The sequence below is a fragment of the Xiphophorus maculatus genome, chromosome 7 (assembly GCF_002775205.1).
Source record: "Xiphophorus maculatus strain JP 163 A chromosome 7, X_maculatus-5.0-male, whole genome shotgun sequence".
NCBI classification, from domain to species: domain Eukaryota; kingdom Metazoa; phylum Chordata; class Actinopteri; order Cyprinodontiformes; family Poeciliidae; genus Xiphophorus; species Xiphophorus maculatus.
In genome coordinates, this window is record NC_036449.1 from 11,154,733 (window position 1) to 11,175,065 (window position 20,333).

Consider the following 20,333-nt stretch of genomic DNA (forward strand, 5'->3'; position numbering starts at 1 on the left):
CATTGTTATCTGAGAGGAAAGAAGAAAATACGAGGGACCTTTCTGTCATCGCACCCCAAAACAGCCGCTGTTGAAAGTGTAAAAGTGAACCAAACCAAATGAAAGTGTGAAACTTTTCAAAATTACTCGCCAAATGAAACCAAACCCTAAGTCTCCTAAAATTATTGTTGAATACAAAAATATAGACATACAAATATTAGATTTACATGTAAATATACATTTATTGACAAAAAAAGGGATTCCTGGCAGCTAATTGCCTTTCTTGTTGTGAAAACAATCATGAGCCACTTGAAATGTCACCATGAATAGAGTTAAGATGCTGTTTTTCCAACTAGCTAATTTCAGTCTCTAACTGCAGGTTTCATGTGAAAGTAAGCGGAAAAAACCCAGCCAAGTAAAATTAGCCAGCACTCACTTTATAATGTGGGGTATTGGCTAAAGAAAAACTATCGGTCGACCACTAATCTAGTGTTCTCACAAGAATGACAGTAATCTATTTAAAGGCAATACAAGTCCCTTAACTTTCAGTGTCTTCTTTACCACAGAGGTTCCAAATGGTAGAGTCAGAAAAACATTTATACGACTGAAGTCTCACTCAGTCCAAAGAGGTTACAGCTCAAATACCCATAGATCAATAAAAGTCTATGGCTGTAGAGAGAAATCACATACAACAAAATGGGGAACCCAGTAATCTTTTATAGGCAATCAATAGGGCTGATTAGTTTTAATGGATGGCCAATGATGCCGAAGGGGCATAAAAAGGATCAATCAAGTCATTTCAGGAAGCAACTGATTGGGTCTGTTTCTGACAAATAGTCTCAAATTCTGTTTTTAAAGCTGCTGAGCTCAGACATAACCTGAAACAGTAATGAAACTGGAGAAGCTAATTATTTTGTTTACACAGAACAACAGGGGAAAGTAATGGTCCCTATATTGTTTCTGCACCATAAACGTGACAATAAGTGTAGGCACAATCTTTCAACAGTTCTGCTCTCAGAGAAGTGCAGTCATAATTTAGGCCTTGGTTCTGAAATCATTTGTGTTCAAAAATCAGCTGTAATAACCAAAAGTTTGTCTCAGATTTGCTAAAAAAAAAAACAACCTCTTGACGATCTAAGACTTTTGAGAAAATATTCCATGGGCTACTAGAAAGTGAGTGTCCAGTCACATTTGAAGTAAAAGTTGAAGCAGTTCAGAAAAACAACGTTATATCTGCAATCAATGTGGTGGTGATGGGTCCAGTGATTTGCAGTTTTAAGATCTGGCCAACTTATCAAAATTAATGGAAACATAATTTCTACTCAGGATTTGAATGCCATTACTTCACATAAAAACATGAAACAAAGGATTTGGAGTGGCCTAGTCAAACTCTGGACTTCCAATCCAACTGAGATACTGTAGCATTTTCTTAATCATGGCCATTCAAAGTTTGAATACCTCCCATGTGTGAAACAATTCTGCACAGTATGAGCTACAATTCCTCCTCAGTGAAGAAACCAATTACCAGTCAATACAAACTCTTGATGGCGTTTCTGCAAAGGATAGTAAAAGCAATCGATATCGGCTCAAATATTCCTATCGTTGCGTAGATAGTATTGATCATATACTGTATGTTTGTACAGTTAATGCCAGTTATTTTAGTGTATGATGGTCAGAGACCATTGCTTTGATATACTGATTTCCATTGCAATAAGAGTTGAAGTATGCATCCGATTTATAAAATTATTCTCCAATTCCTCCCTGTTTAAGTATGTAAAATAAATTCCATTGCCTTCTCTTTGCGAAAGATTGATCTGTGCAGTTTAATCCCCTATGTTAGATTGGAACACCAGCTTCCACGTGTTAGAGCAAAGCCAATGCTGGCTGGCACAGTGTGATAGGAGCTCTAGAGAAGGTTGCACAGCAGGTGCTAATCAGAGATACAAGGCTGTGTAAATAACCCAAAGCTTTTAAGCTTTTACAAGAATTACATGAGGAAAACCCTTGACAACACAGGGAAGCCAATGTAAGGTGGGCACTGTTTCTGGTGTGATCAAAAATGTACATTTCTTAGGTTTAAGCAAAACATAAACTGGAACACAAAGGACTTTATGGCATAATTTGTAAAATTGTTCATCTTTATTAACATATTTCTTGTACACATTTCATTAACACTGAAAACAGGCCATCAGTGTGGTCTTTTGCCATCCAACATGTATTATTATTCTAAAAGAAATTATGAATGAAAGTGTTTTGGAGAAAATATGAAACTACAAAAAGGTTTCTACTTTTCACAAGTCTCCTTATAAAGCTTAGTTATATTCGTGAATGCAACCCTATGATGTAATGCATGTGTATTCTACCACTAAGTGTTAGAATAAACATCGGACTTTAAATATAGCCGCACAATAAGTCCAATTCATTTTAAGCATGCTTTTAATGGGGTCTTGGTCGACAAAAAAAAAAGCCTCCTTCAGAACAACAACTTACATCATTGCAAAACCATGTGGACCATGTTTCATGACAATACTCTCAACCAAATGTTTGCAGTGTTTCTTTCCACAATTATGGCTACAATCTGATTTATAGACTTGTTAATGCAATAAAGGAAAGACCACCAACAATGCTTAGGCCACACAAAACAAGCATCCCAACAGGGCTATTACAAAAGATTACTCTGCAAGTGTCAAACATAAACTTACCAGACGGTATTACATTACCTCATACTTTGGACGGGTTTATTTTAGTGCTCTTGTTTTAGTGTAGCTAAAGCAAAACCAGCATAACACTCCTAAAGACGGAAATTCACTAATGTTGAGTTTAAACTATTTAGGGATAAAGTTTCAAATGTTTGACAGCTTTTATTTAAAACAAAGTAACACAAGAAGTTGGTTCTTCTTACATTTGTCTAAATACATGGAATCAATATGGAATAATTTTTCACTTTGTTCAAAAATAATGGAGTCATTTAATGTTCACATCAAACATACAGTGAAGGTTATGTGACACAAATGCCTGTATTTCAATCCATTTGCAGGGTATTCTATTCTAAATGGACCTATAATTATCAAGGATTCCTGTAGAACTGATGGTAGCAAAATAAATATATATGAATCAATTTAAATTCTTAAAAAGCCATGAAAATTATGCAACTACAGTAGTACTCTGTCAATTTCCATTATCAACCTGACCAACATTGATGTAAGCTCCTTTAACAAACCAAACTGTCTCCTGATTAATTTACAAAGTCCCCAAAGGTGAAGAATGTACCTAAAAAATGTCTGTCACCTCCTGTCTATGTAAAAAGCAAAACAAAAAAAACCTACAGATGCATCCTAATACATTAAAACATTAAGGTAAAGTTGTTTTAGTAAGTGAAACTCATCAGGTTCAGGATGCATTTCAAGTATTTGTTTCTGTTAATTTCATTTCTTTATGCACTTTCCTCCTTCCGCTTATTCGGTACCGGGTCGCAGGGGCAGCAGTCTCGGCAGAGATGCTTAGACTTCCCTCTTCCCAGTCACTGCCTCCAGGTCTGCAGGTGAAGTCAGAGGCATTCCCAGGTCTGCTGAGAGGCATATTACTGGGCAGGTACTGGACATTTTCCCTTAGGGACATGCCAGAAACAACCCCCAAAACAAGCTTCTAGGTGGCATCCAGAAAAGATGCCTTAGTCAGCTCATCTGATTCTTTTCAATGTGAAAGAGTAGTGTCTCTACTCCTGGTTGACTGAGCTCCTTGCCTTATCTGTAAGGGAACTCTCAGTAACACATGAGAGAAGAAGCTAATTTCGGCTGCTTGTATCTGGGATCTTGTTCATGACCCAAACTTCATGACTGTAGGTGAGGGTAGGAACGTAGACTGACCGGTAAATTGAGAATCTTAAATTTTGGCTCTGCTGTATCTTCACCACAACAACCCCTTGCATCGTCCGCATTACTGCAGCAGCAGCACCAATCTGTGTATCAATCTTCCACTCCTCCACTCCATTCTCACTCATGAACAAAACCCTGAGATACTTTATCTCCTTCACTTAAGGGAGGAACTTCCCTCCAAGCTAGAGAGGGCAAGATGACCTTTACCCGTCAAGAACCTTGGTCTCTGACCATTTCTGTCATTTATATTAATTTTAGCTTGCAACCAATGAAAAGCCTAAATTCATTTTTTATGAAAATTGGACTATAACAGCAGTGTGATATGGAGGTGATCAGTCTTAGGCTTAGGTTACGTCTTAAAAAAGCAAGTGGAAGCAGCTTGCTTTGATAGTGATAGTGGCTTTCAGCTCAATTTCATTAAGTCTGATATATCTCCCGATTCCTCTTTACAATACTTTATGGATTCTATATGTGCTTTAGGTCCAGTTGGTTTGCTGTCCAATCTACAACAATAAGTGAGTAGAAGCCAAGTCCTACTGAAAATTAAAATTAGTCTCCATAAAGCTTGTCGACAAAGGAAAGCATGAAGTGCTCAAATTTCCTGGTCGACAGCTGGGCTGACTTTCAGCTTGCTAATCCCCACTGAGAAACAGCAACATATGACATGGCACCCCTAGTCATTGCTGACTGGAAACTTCACACAGGACCAAAAACAATGAGGATTCTGTGGCCCCCATCCTTCCTCCTGGGATCTTGAATCCTAAATTATACATTTAATTTCATCTAAGAAACGAGCAACAATTCAGTCCTCCTCTTTAACCCAGGTGAGAGACTAATGACATATTTTGTTGTCTTGATACGTCTGAGTACGGTGGCTCTTGAAGCTCTGACACCAGCTGCTGTCCTCACCTTCAAAACCTTATCCAAGCTTTTGAATGGCCTTTACTTCCCGATCTTCTCAAGGTTGCACGTGTTTCACTTTTACAGACACCTTCCTTTGAGTATATCTGATGTAGGAGCTAGTGGCACAAATCTTGCTTTTAGTTTGCAGAGTTTCTACATGACATGTCCGTTCTCACCTTGATTAAAGAAACTCAGGGTTGCTCCTTGGGCTAGATAAATGCAAGTAAAGGTTACATATTTGAAGAGAACTCAAAAGTATGAACCATATTTTTGTTTCATTCTGAAAGTTTAAGATGCAGCTAAAACATGTAACAGACCACAAAATAAAATAAAACATGTTATAAAACCTTGATGAACAGCTAAGAAACAGCAGGCATTCTTGGCCAGGAGCTTAAACAAATGCAGTAAAGCTGAAGAGAAGAAAAAGATGATCTCATCCTTTGCTAATATGAATCTGGATGCCTTCTTGGATGAACTCAGAAAGTTGGCTGCTAGACATTTGTTTATCTGATGAAATTTGCTTCAATTACACACATGTCTCGCACACACACACACCCAGCATCCAGCAAATCTGGAATCCCATATTTCATTTCTTTCAGACTAATAGTTGTTGCTGCAAATGTGCAGAAAGTAAATGAGCCTCGCTCAAATGAATGCTAGGCACAGACAGGCCTATTCATTTCAGTAACACTAACTGTTATGACAAGAGCACTAGTTAGTCCATAACTCATAGAAGTCACACAATAACCACTTAATGCATGGCTTTGTTCAACCTCACTGGTCACTGGGACACAACCTTCTTGTTGCCAAATGACACTATCAATAGTTCCTTATTTTCCAGTTCTTCCAGTTTGGTAACAGCAGCAAAAATGTTCATTTCAATGAAGTGGATTCTAAAAATATTACATTTCAGTGACCTGCTACCTCGTCATGCAGGTTCCTAAATAAAATGTTTTAAAAATCGAAGCATGCAAGGCAACAGAGAGAAGTGTGAGGGCAGCAAGAGAAAACAAGTCTTGTTTTCTTTCTAAGTATTCTAGAAAGAGATTCAAGTAGGACGGTTCACTCATTTTTTAGTTCATGTTATATATTCTGGGGGAAAAAAAAGAAAAATAACATTCTGTAACTGCTGCCATCACAAAGTAATGTAATAATGTAATGAAATCTGTTCTCACACCAAGCCAGAGATGAGGTAACCGCTGTTTTTGAAATCAGAGAAGACAGATTAGGTTTTCCTGGGGGCCCCACTATGGACTCAGCAGAAAGGAGATGGTGATCTGCCCTCCTGCAGAGAGACTCCCTCCTGGCTCAGCAGGACCACTTACAGGATGTTCACAATAAAATCAATTGCTGAGGTACCCGCAGCCAGTCGTGTGAAACAAGGCACCATATGGAGTGAATAATCAAATCTAATGAGATGAATGTATTACAGTCTGACAAAAGAGCATATAGTGTAGTTGCATTACTGCACAAATTTGTTAGGGTGCTCTACAGGTGTTTCACACGGTGGATCTCTCATCACTATAGATAGATCTGTACAGCTAGATTATTTGAATAATTTTTTTAAAAACCCTCCAGGGGGTCTTTTGTGGGCTCTAGTGTCCCTTATATGAAAGTAGGCTGACAGGAAAGGGGGAAGACATGCGGCAAATATCGTCGGGTCCGGGAGTTGAACTCGCGACGGCCGCGTCGAGAACTCAAGGTCTCCAAACGTGGGTCGCGCTAACCCCTACGCCACCACGGCACACTACTTATTTTAATTTTTTGTTGTTTCTTTAAAACAAATGTGAAAATGTTTTAAATGTAAGTGGTTAAGAGGCAATGGAATAATGTCAAATTTTATACACTGACATACTGGATAGAAACAGTTGAAAGTACACAGTAAGCGTTAGCATACATTATTATACTAGCATGGTCAATTTCAGATTAGCAACTTTTTAAAGCTCTGACCTGCTGATAACTATATTAGCCAATTTTGTTTTCTCTTTAAGAGTCATAACTAACTGCAAAATATGAAAGTGAAAGTATCTTAGTAATAAATAACTTGGCTCACATATCGCTGAAAATTAAAGCCACCCTACATACTGAATTGCCAAAGTCATTGCAACATCTATTTTTCCAAAATCACAATCTTAAAGGGGTGTTTGGACTCAGTATTGAGTAATATCCTAGTCACTCTTTTCCTGATATCATGAAGGGACCAATACATAGAACATTTTTGGTTTTGGTGGAAATGATCAAGAGAATCTGCCTTCAAAGCAATCCAACCATAACGTGGAAGTCACTTTAGATGATTTGCCTGATTTCACCAATCATGACCTCAGCAGCAACTGAATTCGTTAAATCTTGTACTATCAAGGGAAGATGCTCTATAATCTTATCACAAATGTTGCTGTTTGACTGGTTTTGTTTTTTATCTAAAGGTGAGTTGAGTTTGTGCTGGTGGAGGCTTAACCCAATCAATATGGCAAGTAGTGGCCTTCATGAAAACTAATGGTGTAAAAGCTTGAGAGGCTTTGCAGATCACTATGAGGCCCTACTGGAGAAGAAGAGGAGCCACACAAATTTCACCTGTGAGAGCAATGGCCTGACTACACTGCTGGAGCAGAACAGACAAAGGTTTATGCATGAAATGCTAAAAAAAATGAAATATGTGCCCAAGCAAAGACAATATTTATGCCATATGCTTCCCACAGAATTAATAGACTTTAGTGAGCCATGGCTTGTAGAAAAATCCATCCATCATTATCATCTGAATTATCTGAGGATTTTAGGAATGGACGTAGGATTTAAACATTTGCACAATGAAACAAGCCAAAGCTAAGCTCAGTGATGTGCACGTCTGTAGGATTAGATTCTTTTTATTCAGTAAAGATGGTCATGGCTGAGTGATAGAGGCTTTTAGCAGTGGTATCTCTGCAAGACAGTGAATGTGACCTCAAGACAGAGCTTATAGTTACCCCACTCAGGCACAGTCCATTAAACCCTGGACTTGGTTACACACTGCGGTCAATCTGGCAAAGCGCTCCCTTGTAAACACACAAACATCCACTCATACAATTACATGCATAACCTAAATTGCCGCTCTCCTACGCTATTTAATAACACCACACAGTGCATACTTCGGCCTTATTCCAAACTGGAAAATGGACTGAGGGTTTTTTGGTGAGCAGAAATTATCTGCTATCTAAATACAGAGCATATTTAGAGTTAGCCAAAGCATATGTCCAGGTCCAACAAGATTCTGATTACTGGACCTCCTCAGCTAATTAAAAAAAAGGGCCAACAACGGGGACGTTTGTTTGAAGGTTCTGGTTTGCTTCGGCTCATCTACTACCCGAGTCTCCTCTGTAATCTACGCATGTAGAGGCTGGACCTGCGCTGGGCTTGAAGCCTTGGATGGAGACTTGTTGTCTGCAACCTTGTGCCAAACTGAAAAAGCTTTTCTGATCCACCGCAGCCACACATGCAATTAAGGGCTTGAAATAGCCATGCTTGTAGAGTGATTAAGTTCACCAGAATTCTGTCTTTTTAAATAGAATGTGGAAACCTAACATGCACGACTAAATGCTACAAGTGCTTCAGTTTGGCCCAATAAAGATGGCAGAAGGCAATGAGTCTGTCTTTCCACAGTTTTTGAGATTTTATGTGACAGACTGACGCAAAATAGTACACAGTTGTAAAATGGAAGGAAAACAAAAAGTTTTCAAAGTAATTTTACAAATACTAGTTTGAAAGGTATGTCAACACATCCAAGTCAATACTTTGTAAAACCCCCTTCTGCTGTATGTCTCTACCTGCTTTGCATATTCAAGATTTTACCTTTTCATTGCAGCAACCTTTTCAGTAACTATGGTAGTTTTCTCTCCTTTGCGTTTCTACTGCAGGAGCCAGAACCAAATCAGACAAAAGCGAGTAGGAATCTACCCCCAAACAAAGGCCCTGTTAAGGAGGGAGAACTTGTTGGATCAACCCTGAACTAAATATGGATCTTTGTAGTGGGAGGATACCAAATATTTATCACTGGCTGAAAATCCCCAGCATGTTATTTCAGTCATCTCCTCCTCTGTGTTTCTCCTCTGAAATTCTGCATTTGTATTTTGCAAAGTCTACATTTTAACCTAGCTCCTTATACTGAAAACCAGTGTTTTATGGAGAAAAGAAACAAAGAAAGAAGTCTCACTTCTTTAAATCACCTTCAAGCATCTTACCCATATCCTAAAATGAGTACTTCTGTTTTATTTCTCTACAGCAGCAGCCTAGCTCAGTGCCATGTGCAGAACAGATGACCCGTTTCAGCTGCAAAATATACGCTCCATTCCCTTCACACATTACAGTCACTTTATTCAACAGTATCCCTTTTGCGTGTCAGAGGACGATTACATCCGCGCATCACAATGCCAGTGCAGCGTTGTGGTTGCTCCAGCCTCATCTATCAGAGTCTTCTCTAAACCAGTGTGTTGCTGAGCAATAACCACAAACACATATGCTCGACATGCAAAACACATCTCTGCCCTGATTCGTTCATAAGAGCTCTGAATCACCTCCTCCTCTGAGACATTATCCAGCTCCCACAAAGCTCTTTTAAATCAGTCAAGTTTTTACCTCCCTTTTGATGTGGCTTTCTAATCAATGCATCCCCTTTGCTTGCTACAGATGTATGACATTAAATGCACACATTCATAAAACATAAAAACAACCAAAGCCCTTTGGTTCTTTAAGCAGCCGGGACTTTGGGTAGAATCAAATTTACATTAACATCCATAAAGCAAGTATGAAAAAAAGCAATTATTTCCAGTCAACTTAGTATTGGTATTAGTATTAGTATTAATACCTAGTATTAATCAAATCAAAATAAACCAGAAATCCATTAACATGTGAATAGCTAGAAACTGGGGTCTTTGAAAAAAAATAACTTAGATGTGGATCCAATGAAGTTCAAACAATTATTTGCAGCTCCCACAAAGCTAAAAAGCATCTTGGTTAAGTTTGGGTCCAGAGGATGACAGCCAGATGCTTAAACACAGCAAAAGCATAACAGATGACTAAGAATATTCTTGTTTGTATAAACAGAGGAGATTAAACATTTACTGGTTCTTTCTCGTTCTACAGTAAACTTTACTGTGCCTTGAGAGAGACACACAGCTGCTCTATATATCACACAAACTAAAGCTCACACGTTCCAGGACACATTCAACATTTTCTATAAGAGATTGGCAGAGCCTCAAATTACAGCAGATCAAAACATTTTCTCAGGGTTCTCTTGCAAAAGACGCCTTAAATCTCAATGGGATTTTTCTGATAAAATAAACTTTAAATAAGTAAAAAATAAAATCATCATTCACTAGCAATACTAAACATAAGTCAGTTCACTTATGGTATAAATTTTAAAGAGGTATTTTCGCCATCTTCCACAAGTTGTTTCCTAGCAACCATGCACGGGTTCATAACCACAAAGGGGAAACTTTGCATTTCATTTCAAAGTCAAAGATCTCAAGGTAGATTCAATAATCTCAACTTCTTAAGGAAATGTGTTCATGCTAAACTGAAGAGCATCATCCACACAGTATGCAGATACTTTATTTATATTGCAATATCATAGTATGAAATATCAATTACAGAAAGAACAGCTTGGACTGGAAAACCTGGCAATTGTACAAGAACCATGCATTCAGGCTCTTTATGCCAGTAATATATTTGATGATGCTCCTTTAAGGCAGAAGAAAATGTTCCAGGAAGCCTTAAGAAGCTCTCGTAAAGTTTTTAAAAAAGCATGAAAGTTGTTTCATTGTCATAAACTGATGTGCAATGGTGAAATACATGCATACAAATTGTGAATAAAAAATATTTTATTAGATCCTCCTTATTCTTTCTTGCAGCCAAATTGGGGAAAGGAGAAATTTACCTAAAAGCCTTTGATATGCACCGTAATTAATTAACAGAAGCAAAAAAGGTTATCAAGCTTCTTTTTGTTTCAGCTGTAGTATGCCTTTTTTATGAAGCAACACAATAGTCACTGAACAACTGGAGACTGTGGGATCTCCAGAACAATAGCGGTTCTGATTTTAAATCATCAACCACTAACCAGATTACCATTTTAAACCATTAACCAGATAAAAGCAGGACCACACAGCAGTCCTCCACTCAGAAATGGAATATTACAAATCGCTGATATTTGAGAGTATTTGTTATTATTATTATTATTATTTAGACAGGTTTATACTTCTTTGTGATAAGGACAAGTGGGGCAAATGTCAGTCCTTCATTTACACGAAAGGGATCTATAAAGATCATGAAAAAGTGTAAAGAATGAGGAATATCTCTTTCACTTTCCTTAACAAGAGATATCTATATTTCACCACGTTCCTCAAGAGCTTTTCTTTGTAGAGAAATTTCAAACATCAAGTCAAAGGAAAATGTTTAATTTACTCATCAGTTGGACAAAGGAGTGATCTTGTTTTATGTTAATTGGGTTAGTGTAGGAATAATTCTGTCTGAGCGTGCAAACATGCATTTGGATGTATCTGAAACGGATGAGGTCTATAAAAGCAGAGGAAGAGCAAATATATGCAGTCAAACCAGCTAACAAGCTGCTACAGTTGCCTTGAATTAATTAAAGGATTAAGGGGGAAACCAGCCATTCTAAGAATACTGTTGCATAACTAGTTAATTAGACACCAAGGCAGTAGCAGAAGCTTCCCAAATAAAAAACAAAAAAACCCAAACGGTGAATAGCAACTAGGCAAGGGCAGGCTACCAATAAATCAAGTTCTAATTACTGAAAAAAATTTCCATCGTGCCATGCGACTAGATTGAAATCCTTTAGAAAAGAAAGCAGTAATCAGAATATTCTCTGGCTTTATCAAGTGTAACATAGAGTAAAATTACCAGCCAAAAAGTAAGATGATAATGTAGGAAATTTTACTGCTTTTTCCCCACTGCTAATAAAAAAAACTTATTGCAGTCATATTAGTACCATTTATATATTTTTTAATGTTATCTTGTTACCAAAATTTAAGTTAATTTAATAGTAGCTTTCAACTGAGTAATGTGTAAAACATGATCTTTTTATGTTCTGCCCTTTGTATATTGACATGCGATAGCTAGTCTACAGGCAACCATCTAACACATTTGCTGCTTGTAGGTTACAAATTGTAACTTCTTGCAGTAAACTGACCTGCACCATGTGACAACAGGTGAGGGTGGTGCAGCACTGCATTAATCAACTCAATAAAGCTAATAGAAAACAAAACCTTAACTATTTTTTTGGCATCTCATTACAAGAATCTATAAAAAAATATAAGACTCAAAATTGTTTTGAAAATATTACTTTTTGAAAGTTTGGCATACCTTGATACCAGTATTAAGCATCAGCTTAGTAGAGTCACACTTTGTAAAGACAAATAAGAAGGGGATAAACCTCTTAAGAAATCTTAAATGAATGTGTGTTTTGTAAATCGGCAATTGCGACATAACCCTGCGACAAACACGGACCTCTGAGTGTTCGACAAATAAAAAGACAATATAGTTCCCAGAGACAGCTCACACAACTATGTGCCTTCAGACGGAAAAATGATCAGCCCCATGATGAAGTGTTTCTCCAACTAAACTTTCTGGACTCTCCTCAAACAAGCAAGATTATTACAAGTCAATTATAATTTTTTGGATTCTTGTTGGGACATAGAGGACTTTGAGGTTGTGGGAGTAACGAGAGCATAATCACTCCTCTTTGCTCCACAGAGAACCCAAATTTGCCTTATACCACGAGGCATTTTCATGAGGATGAAAATGTTTCATCCAACACACTGCAACAACAAAAGCACGGGAAAAAATATCAGAAGTTGGGATTTACAAATGGAGAAAGTTCAAGATTTAAAAGCAACTGCAAGAATGGGATAAAGAATATGACAAACACCGAGCTGAAGAAAAGTTTGAGAAAGAGAAGACAGAGAACAAACATATGGATGTAATTGAGAGTCGATGAAGTGCTGATGTCATCTTCCAGTCAGGTTATCAGGCCCTAGGCAAAGCTGCTCAACTCAGAAAACATGCCTCTCTTCTCCAAACATGAGAGTTCAGCACAATACACAACATGATACAATCCACATGCTTCTACATGAGCGACAGTAGGGGTTGGCGCTTAACGCAGCATTCTTTAGGTGTTTTCCATCTCTAATCTGTAAACAGAAGGTGTTATCCTCTCAAACGTTAACTGTGCTTAAAGATTTTCGTTGCATGTGCATGCACACAAGCCCATTCTGTCCTTCCCATTAGCCTCTTTGGCATGACTGTACGATGACCTCATCTGCAGTGGGCTGAAGTCCAGAGAAAACACACATGCTCACACACACACAGAGAGCTCTAGAGCTTGTGCAGTCCCATATAAGGACATGCTGATGATGTAATGGGCGCCACAGACTTACTGGGAGTGAGAGTCAGTTTGCAGAGAACTTCTCATAATGTTTGGTTTTCCGGATGGAATGTCCACATCACCGGGAAAACAGCCTTTTCCAGGGATTTTAAAGACGGAAAAAGAACGACTTCTTTGTGCAGGTATGAAACTAGACACATTAACGCAGCAAAAAACATGCAAACTTTCATTGGACTCAGTTGTTCCTTAAAAAACTGCTATATTTGTAAGATAGTTTAAGATGGACTGCTGACAAGTAAATAACTGCAAAGATTTGATAAGGACAAGTTAATCAAAGCGTCTAACAGAATATGAATTTTCTAGTTGAATTTAAGCTGTCACTGAACTATATCTTCACACTTTAGGGGATCTAAATGTTCTGCTTGAACATTTTTGCAGCCAACTAACATGCCAAATTAAACCTCAGAGAAACTTTAGTGAAGGTTCAGGTATGCAGCTAGCTAATAAAAACATTTGTGCCGTCCTTTCTGACCAGCCCTGCATTTCATTTAGCAGACACATTTTACCCTTGGCTAAAAAGTCTCATATTTTCAGAACACATGGCTGACTGAGATTTTTCCAACCTATAAGGAATAGCATGGTCTTGTATTCTATTTTTTTTTTTTTTTACAAAAACAAAGACAAAAGTAAACTAAACCTGTAAACCAGCACTTTATGGAGCTTTAGAATGCAACACTGGCAGCAAATGGATTTTAAAAAAGCAAAAAGCAAAGAAAATTATTCTGTGTGTAATTATTTTTCCAAACTTTCTGGTTCTATTCCAAGTTCAATTCTGGTTTGCATCCAGGGAAATGTTGAGGACTGACATCTATTGATGAGAAGTAACCAGTTTGTAATTACTTCAAGAACAACGGGGAATTCCTGCCTCTCCAAGCTGCAAGTTTGGTAACGTTGGAGGTCCACAGAGGGAGGGCAACTGGCTGCAGTGCTGTGGGTACTTGAGAAGAGAACTTCTTAATTAACTAACACTCCCTACTAAGGGACCATCTGCCAGGCAAGTCAGAAGATCCTACAGATTACATGCTCAGTAGAGAGAAATACTCCAAAATAAAGAAACATGCTGAGGTAACCGCATGGTGCATGTATTATAGAAAAACCATCATGGATGATGTTGTTCAGCATTTGTACAGTTTTTATACAACAGCAAATTGTCACAGAATGATGGCATATATCAGGCCAAAAAGGTAATTATGACCAAACTAGTAAAGGCTAAGAGTTATGTGATAAAAACATGAACAAATTAGCCTCACGTAGATATTAGATTTTCTCCGATATGATAGTGAATATGCCAGAGACAGCATATACACAAAGCATTGTAAAACATATGGATAATATTATCTAGCTGCTCCCAAAACAATTACAGTTATAGTAAAATTAACATTTATTCAATATTTTTGCAGTTTATTCACCGACTTAAGCAAAGTGAAAAATAAACTTCTAAATTCTGTAGTAGTTTTAAGGGCTTATTGCACAGAATAGAGCTTCTCTCACAAGTATAACAAGTTAATACCAGCTGGTAGTTGGGCTGTCTGTGCTAGTAGCCACCCTCCAGTAAGGTGCTTGTAGCTGGTCAGCTGTAACTGTACAACAGTGTTACTTCAATAAGAATAATGGATAGTTTTCATTTGGTTTCCACACCGTGGTTTTGATGTTTTCCACATTTGGACATATTTCCAAACAGATAAATTTGTCTTTCTTGTAGCTTATACAATGGATAAGAGTAGTGGTCTGTTGTCAGGCAGCTGACTAGCAATGCCCAGCAACAGGTAGGAGAGTGAAAGTGCTGGAATGCTGTTTTAAAACTGTAGTTGGAAAGATCAACATGTCTGTTTTATCCACCACACATGTTCCAGTAATAAACTGTATTAGCTAGGACCTGCTCTTTGTGGTCCACCAAAGCCAAGCTCCGGCCCTTAAGAAACTGGTGCCCAGACATAAAACCTGCTTTTGTCAGGTTTTTAGGGACAGCAGTCAATCAAAACTGTGTGAGCACCATGTTTAAAAATTCAGATTCTGGTTTCCCTTTTAATCTGTCTAACAAGAAAAAAGGAAGAAAAAAGTAAAAACACCGCTTCAGCAGTAATTGTGTCAGCTTCGCATTAGAATGACAAAAGCTGTCTCTAAACTGTCTCTGTGCTCACAGCTGATTATTTCATAATCTTTTAATATAACCATGTAGCGTTAATAAATCTTGCTCTAAAAACTGTTTAACTCCCATTTTCCAGTTGCTGCAATAAATATTAGTATAGTTCAACTGCCGTCATGCACTACCACCTTCCACAACACTACAAAAAACAAGATATTTATACTGTGTTTTATGTTCAATTCTATGTATTGTATTAAATTTAATACATAAATGTCATAGATCACATCGTTATAGCTCAATAGGTCATTTTTAAGCTTCTATTTTTGAAAAGAAAGCAATTAGATCATGGTTTGCATTTTTGTTGAAAGTATTTGTGGTAAGACCACGATACAGTGGGATTTTCACCAAAGGTTTTTACAGGAAGATCATTTCATATTGCTATACATCTTACCTTGATACTGATAACTGCTCTAAAGCCTATCTGAAATGTATATTTTTACCTCTACAGACTCAAGCTCTCATTGAAAGGAGAAAAGATACTGCAAAATCAAGAGAAAAATGAACAAGCAATATCAACTGTAAAAGAGGAGTTAGCCAAGCTGAAAGATCTTACCACATTTAATTGATGTGGAAGGACAGAAGTGTACAATCAAGGTTTTGACTATCCCCATGATTGATATTGAGAAGGGGTTCCATCCACTGATCAACCTAGTGTAAAGAAACAGCTCACATTTCTGCAACTGCAGAACTGCTCAACCAAGTTTCCATGACGGTCCCAAGCCTGTTAACAGAGGTGGAGGTGCTGAGGAAAAGGGTGGTGGAAATGGAAGGGAAGGACGAGGAGCTGATACGGATGGCAGACCAGTGTCGAGACCTTGACCGCAGACTAACAAACGAGACCAGGCACTGTCGTGGCTTAAAGTTTGAGGTGGATAAGCTCAACGGCAGAATCTGTGAAATGGAGAGGATGGAGGAAGCTTTGGGCAAAAGCAAACAGGACTGTAGTATTCTGAAGAGCAACTTGGAGAAAGAGAGAGAGTACAGCAAGATGATGTCTGGGGAGCTTGATGCACTGAGAATTAGGGTGAGAGAGCTGGAGGCTGTTGAGGGTCGGCTAGAATCAAGTGAAATGATTGTTAGACAAGACCTGGGCAAGCTCCGAGCGCTGACTGCGGCTCTGGTGGAGGACAGAAAAAGTATGGCAGAGAAGCTCCGACAGGCAGAGGAAAAAGTGAGTAAGAAAGAGAGCAAGAAAAATGAGCAAGGTAATTTGGCAATGATGACAGAGAGGCTGAGAGAGGAAAGGCAGCTGGCACTAAGATCTAAGGCTGATTTAGAAGAGAAGATTAAGGACATTATGAAGGAAAAGGATGAGCTCAGAGACAGCCTAAAAACAGAGGAGGAGAAGAACAGGGAGCTGCAGAGTAAAATAACCACAATGAAAAAAAAGTTAAGCCTCTTTGAGAACAGGAGGGAAAAAGCAGAGAAGTACACAAGCAACACCACCCATTTGTGCCAAACAGAGGACAACAAAGTTAAAGAGCTGACTAAAGAGCTTGATGAGCTGCAGAAGAGACTCCAGAACAAGGAGGTATTGGAGACAGAACTGCTGAAAGTGGAAGAAGACTTAGAGGCCCTAGAAAGGAGGTTGAATGATGAAAGGAGAAGGTCACAAGTTTTAACAGAAGAGCTAGAGGAGGCAAAGAAGGAACTTTCCAGCTACAAGCATGGAGAAAAAGAAGAAGTCAACAAGGAGCATCTTCTTCTTTGCCATCTTCAAAAAGAGCAAGTCAAATCCAGACTCCTAACCAGAGAAATGGATACCCTGAAGGAGAAACTCCAGCAGCTGATGAGGACAGAGGAGTCAATCTGCAAGGTTCAGATGGATCAGTCAACACTGCAGAAAAAACTGAGCCAGCAAGAAGCAAAGAACAAAGAGCTGGCCCAGCAGATGGAGAAATTGACGAGAGAGCTCAACGGTTATAGGCAAATGAAGAACTGGACGCCTGGAACCAATAACCACTTCTCAGATCTTCATCAGACCACCAAAGAAGTGCAAACTGATTCTGGAGAAAACCTTATTTCAACTCGCAACATGCACATCGAGAGATTAAGTGAGGTAAACACCGACAAGCATCTAAACCCAAATACTGAAGTAACAAATAGAGAAAGCACTCTTGTCAGCAGCATCAACAACTTCAACACTGCAAATAACAGCATGAACAGCCATGCAGAAGTGGATATGCAGCAAACAGTTAACGGAGAGGTGATGATGCTGACGCACACACCAGGGCAGCCCTTACAAATTAAAGTTACACCACATCACATGATCAGCACAGCCACGCTTGAGATTACCAGCCCTTCTGGAGACACTAGCACTGCCACTATCCCAACAAGTGGGGCCTCACCAAAGCAGAGAATTACCATCATTCAGAGCTCGAGTTCACCTGTGGCTAATCCTAAGAGTCCATCTTCAAGTCCTGACCGAACCCTTTCCCCAGTCAACGGAACACCCATCTCTCGAGTGCTCAGTCCAAAATCATCCCGCTCTGCAACACCTGACAACAACTCACCCATTCAGATCGTCACCGTCAGGACATGTTCTCCTGAGCCAACAGAAGCTGCAAATCCAGCTGTCTTCTGCAAGACTCCTGAGAGGTCCAACAGCTGGCAGCGTCAAATGTCCAACAGCAGTGATACAAGTCCCAACATCATTACAACGGAGGATAGCAAGATCCACATCCATCTGGGGAGCCCATACATCCACCCTCTCAATGGTATGGGCCAAAGCATCCCGCCACCTGTTGGGCCGTACTACCTTCGCCATGAGCAAAGGACTCAAGTAATTGCCAATGGATGTCACGTGAAAGGTGTTGGCAAGATCACAAGCAGCATCACCATCTCCCCTGCTAATGCTCATGCCTCACACTCAAACATCACCGTTAGTGGTCTTTATGATTAGGAGCAAAGATGTAATTTAATACCTAAATGAGTATTTGTTTATTCTCACATAACCATCAGAGTCTCCCAGCAGTGCCTTTGTTAAACCCATTTACTGCTTCTTATAACCTTTAAAAATATCTTAATTGCTATTTGTACAACTGTCACTAACTAAATATGTAATGCATTTATTGTAATTCTTTGCTTCATTAACCATTATTTTATGGCAAATTAAACGCTTTTTCCCCCCATTGCATTCACTTTTGTGAGTACTTTTAGCGATAGTGGGATGCTCTTTAGTTTAATACAGAACAGTTACTGGGATCAAGAGTACCAGGAATTTGAAAGGTGTCAGTTTTCGAAACAATAATTTTTTATTGCAATGTACCAACAGTTAAAAAAAGCATTTAATTAAACATAAGGGAGCCCCAGAGTGACCACAATTTTCTCCAGTTTTTTAAAGAACAGAGTAAGCCCCTACCTCACCTGCTGCTATGCAATGCTGATCAACTGGCTGAAAGAAACAAAACTTTGCTTCTTTTTACAACACTTTTCTATTAAATAGTACAAAAGGCTGCCATATTGTGAGAATTGTATGTCTAATAAAGACAAAAACAAATTGAGAATACCATCTAAGAATTTATTTATTGCTGAGACTTTTCTAGCAAGATATTTTTTCAGGAATAATGTTCAAAGAACATTTTAATTTTTGTATAAAAATACAACACATCTATGTGAATTTGCCATCTTGATAGCAACTTAAAGTTTAAGTTTCAAAACTGTGGTGTTAAAAATAGAGAAAATATTAAAACAATTCAATAACATTTACTTAAATACAGAGTAGAAAATAATTTCTTCTATCAAAATATGAATACACAATGCTGAAATGGGCCAGAAATAGAGGATCTGATCTTAGCCTTCAGCTTGAAATAAGTAAAAAACAAAAAAAACAATACACGAGTTCAAGCAAGATCTGTCAGTCTGGTATCTGTATTAATGCCATTTGATTCTTTCTACGACATTAAATAAAAAATAAAGCAACAAATAGAAACCTTTTCAAACAAGTGGAAAAATAACTGTATAGTCACATAAAAGGGGGTTAGTAGATGGGCGATCAAAGTCCTGATTCATCAAAGGTATACTAAACAGATTTAATTTATTTGATCTACAGTAGTTGCAAGGTAATGACTTTTGAAAAGGAATCTAGCAGCATTTCCGGAGATTATGTTAACAGATTTAGAAGAAGTTAACTATCCTGGTGTGTTTAGTTGGCGAGGATGAACGAGATATCCGACTGTTCAGGGTATTGCCTGAAACTCTTCTGAAAATCTCTGTTATTAGTGTGAACATTTACCCACATGAAACAACAACGTCAGACACATGGGGTATTGCAAATCTTTGCTTCATTCATGAGACTTCAAGGTTGATTATATGCCCTTATGAACAGACTTCAGGTCTCATTTTCTGCTTTGTCGGTTTGCTGTCAGACTTACAGCATTTTGTTTCAAAGAGCATTGTCATATAAATACGGTTAAGAAAGGATGACAGTAAAGCTAATGGGTCAGAGAAAGCATGCATCTTTGATATCTTCCCTCATCCATTTGATAAAGGGCAGTGATGTATGTTTATACCAGGTCAATTGGGAAAGTCAGCTATTCCTTAGCTAAAGTGAAGCTATATTTGTTCCTTACATGAAAGTATGCTTTCAAATGAAAAACTGAACAAAGATATGACCATAATATCGTTAATGTCAGAAGCTACTATGCCTGAAATCTTTTGTTTTTGAGGGCTAATAAACAAATAAAAGAAAATGTGGAACAAATTATGTAATAGGGGTGGGTAGGTAAGCAGATAATATTAAATCCAACAAAAAATTTTAGAGTTAAGAGTATTTCTTTATGTGTTTTGCAATCACAACATTCTGATGTCCAAATAAAAGTGCAAATTAAATGATGAAAGGGACAAAGTTCTAAGTTTTAATTAATTTACTGACATGAAAGACATGGGATTGACGGTGTTTGACCTGTCAATCACTGATCAGAACCAATCAGAATGAAACTGGTTGGATTTAATTTCTGACAACTGGTTTGTGCATCTTTAAAAGGAAAGAAACAGCAAG

General features: G+C 38.2%; 2 protein-coding genes across 6 annotated transcripts in view; one reads left to right on the top strand and one right to left on the bottom strand.

Moving 5' to 3' along the window:
- Window positions 1–20,333, bottom strand: part of cmss1 (cms1 ribosomal small subunit homolog (yeast)) — a 34,722-nt gene that overhangs the window by 12,911 nt on the left and 1,478 nt on the right. The gene's annotated exons all lie outside the window — the stretch shown is intronic.
- On the top strand, window positions 13,155–18,463 carry LOC102235549 (filamin A-interacting protein 1-like). 5 transcript variants are annotated; one of them, XM_023336800.1, is made up of 3 exons: window positions 13,155–13,310; window positions 13,954–14,253; window positions 15,783–18,463. In XM_023336800.1, the coding sequence occupies exon 3, from the start codon at window positions 16,041–16,043 to the stop codon at window positions 18,234–18,236; it is 2,196 nt and encodes a 731-aa protein (XP_023192568.1). In that variant the 5' UTR covers window positions 13,155–13,310; window positions 13,954–14,253; window positions 15,783–16,040; the 3' UTR covers window positions 18,237–18,463. The 5 variants fall into 5 exon arrangements, with proteins under 5 accessions (XP_023192568.1, XP_023192567.1, XP_023192569.1 ...); XM_023336799.1 differs by having other exon boundaries at window positions 13,976–14,253; XM_023336801.1 differs by having other exon boundaries at window positions 13,976–14,118.

Bases quoted from the DNA above. Each gene is read 5' to 3' on its own strand.
- LOC102235549 (XM_023336800.1), top strand. From the start codon at position 16,041: ATGACGGTCCCAAGCCTGTTAACAGAGGTGGAGGTGCTGAGGAAAAGG.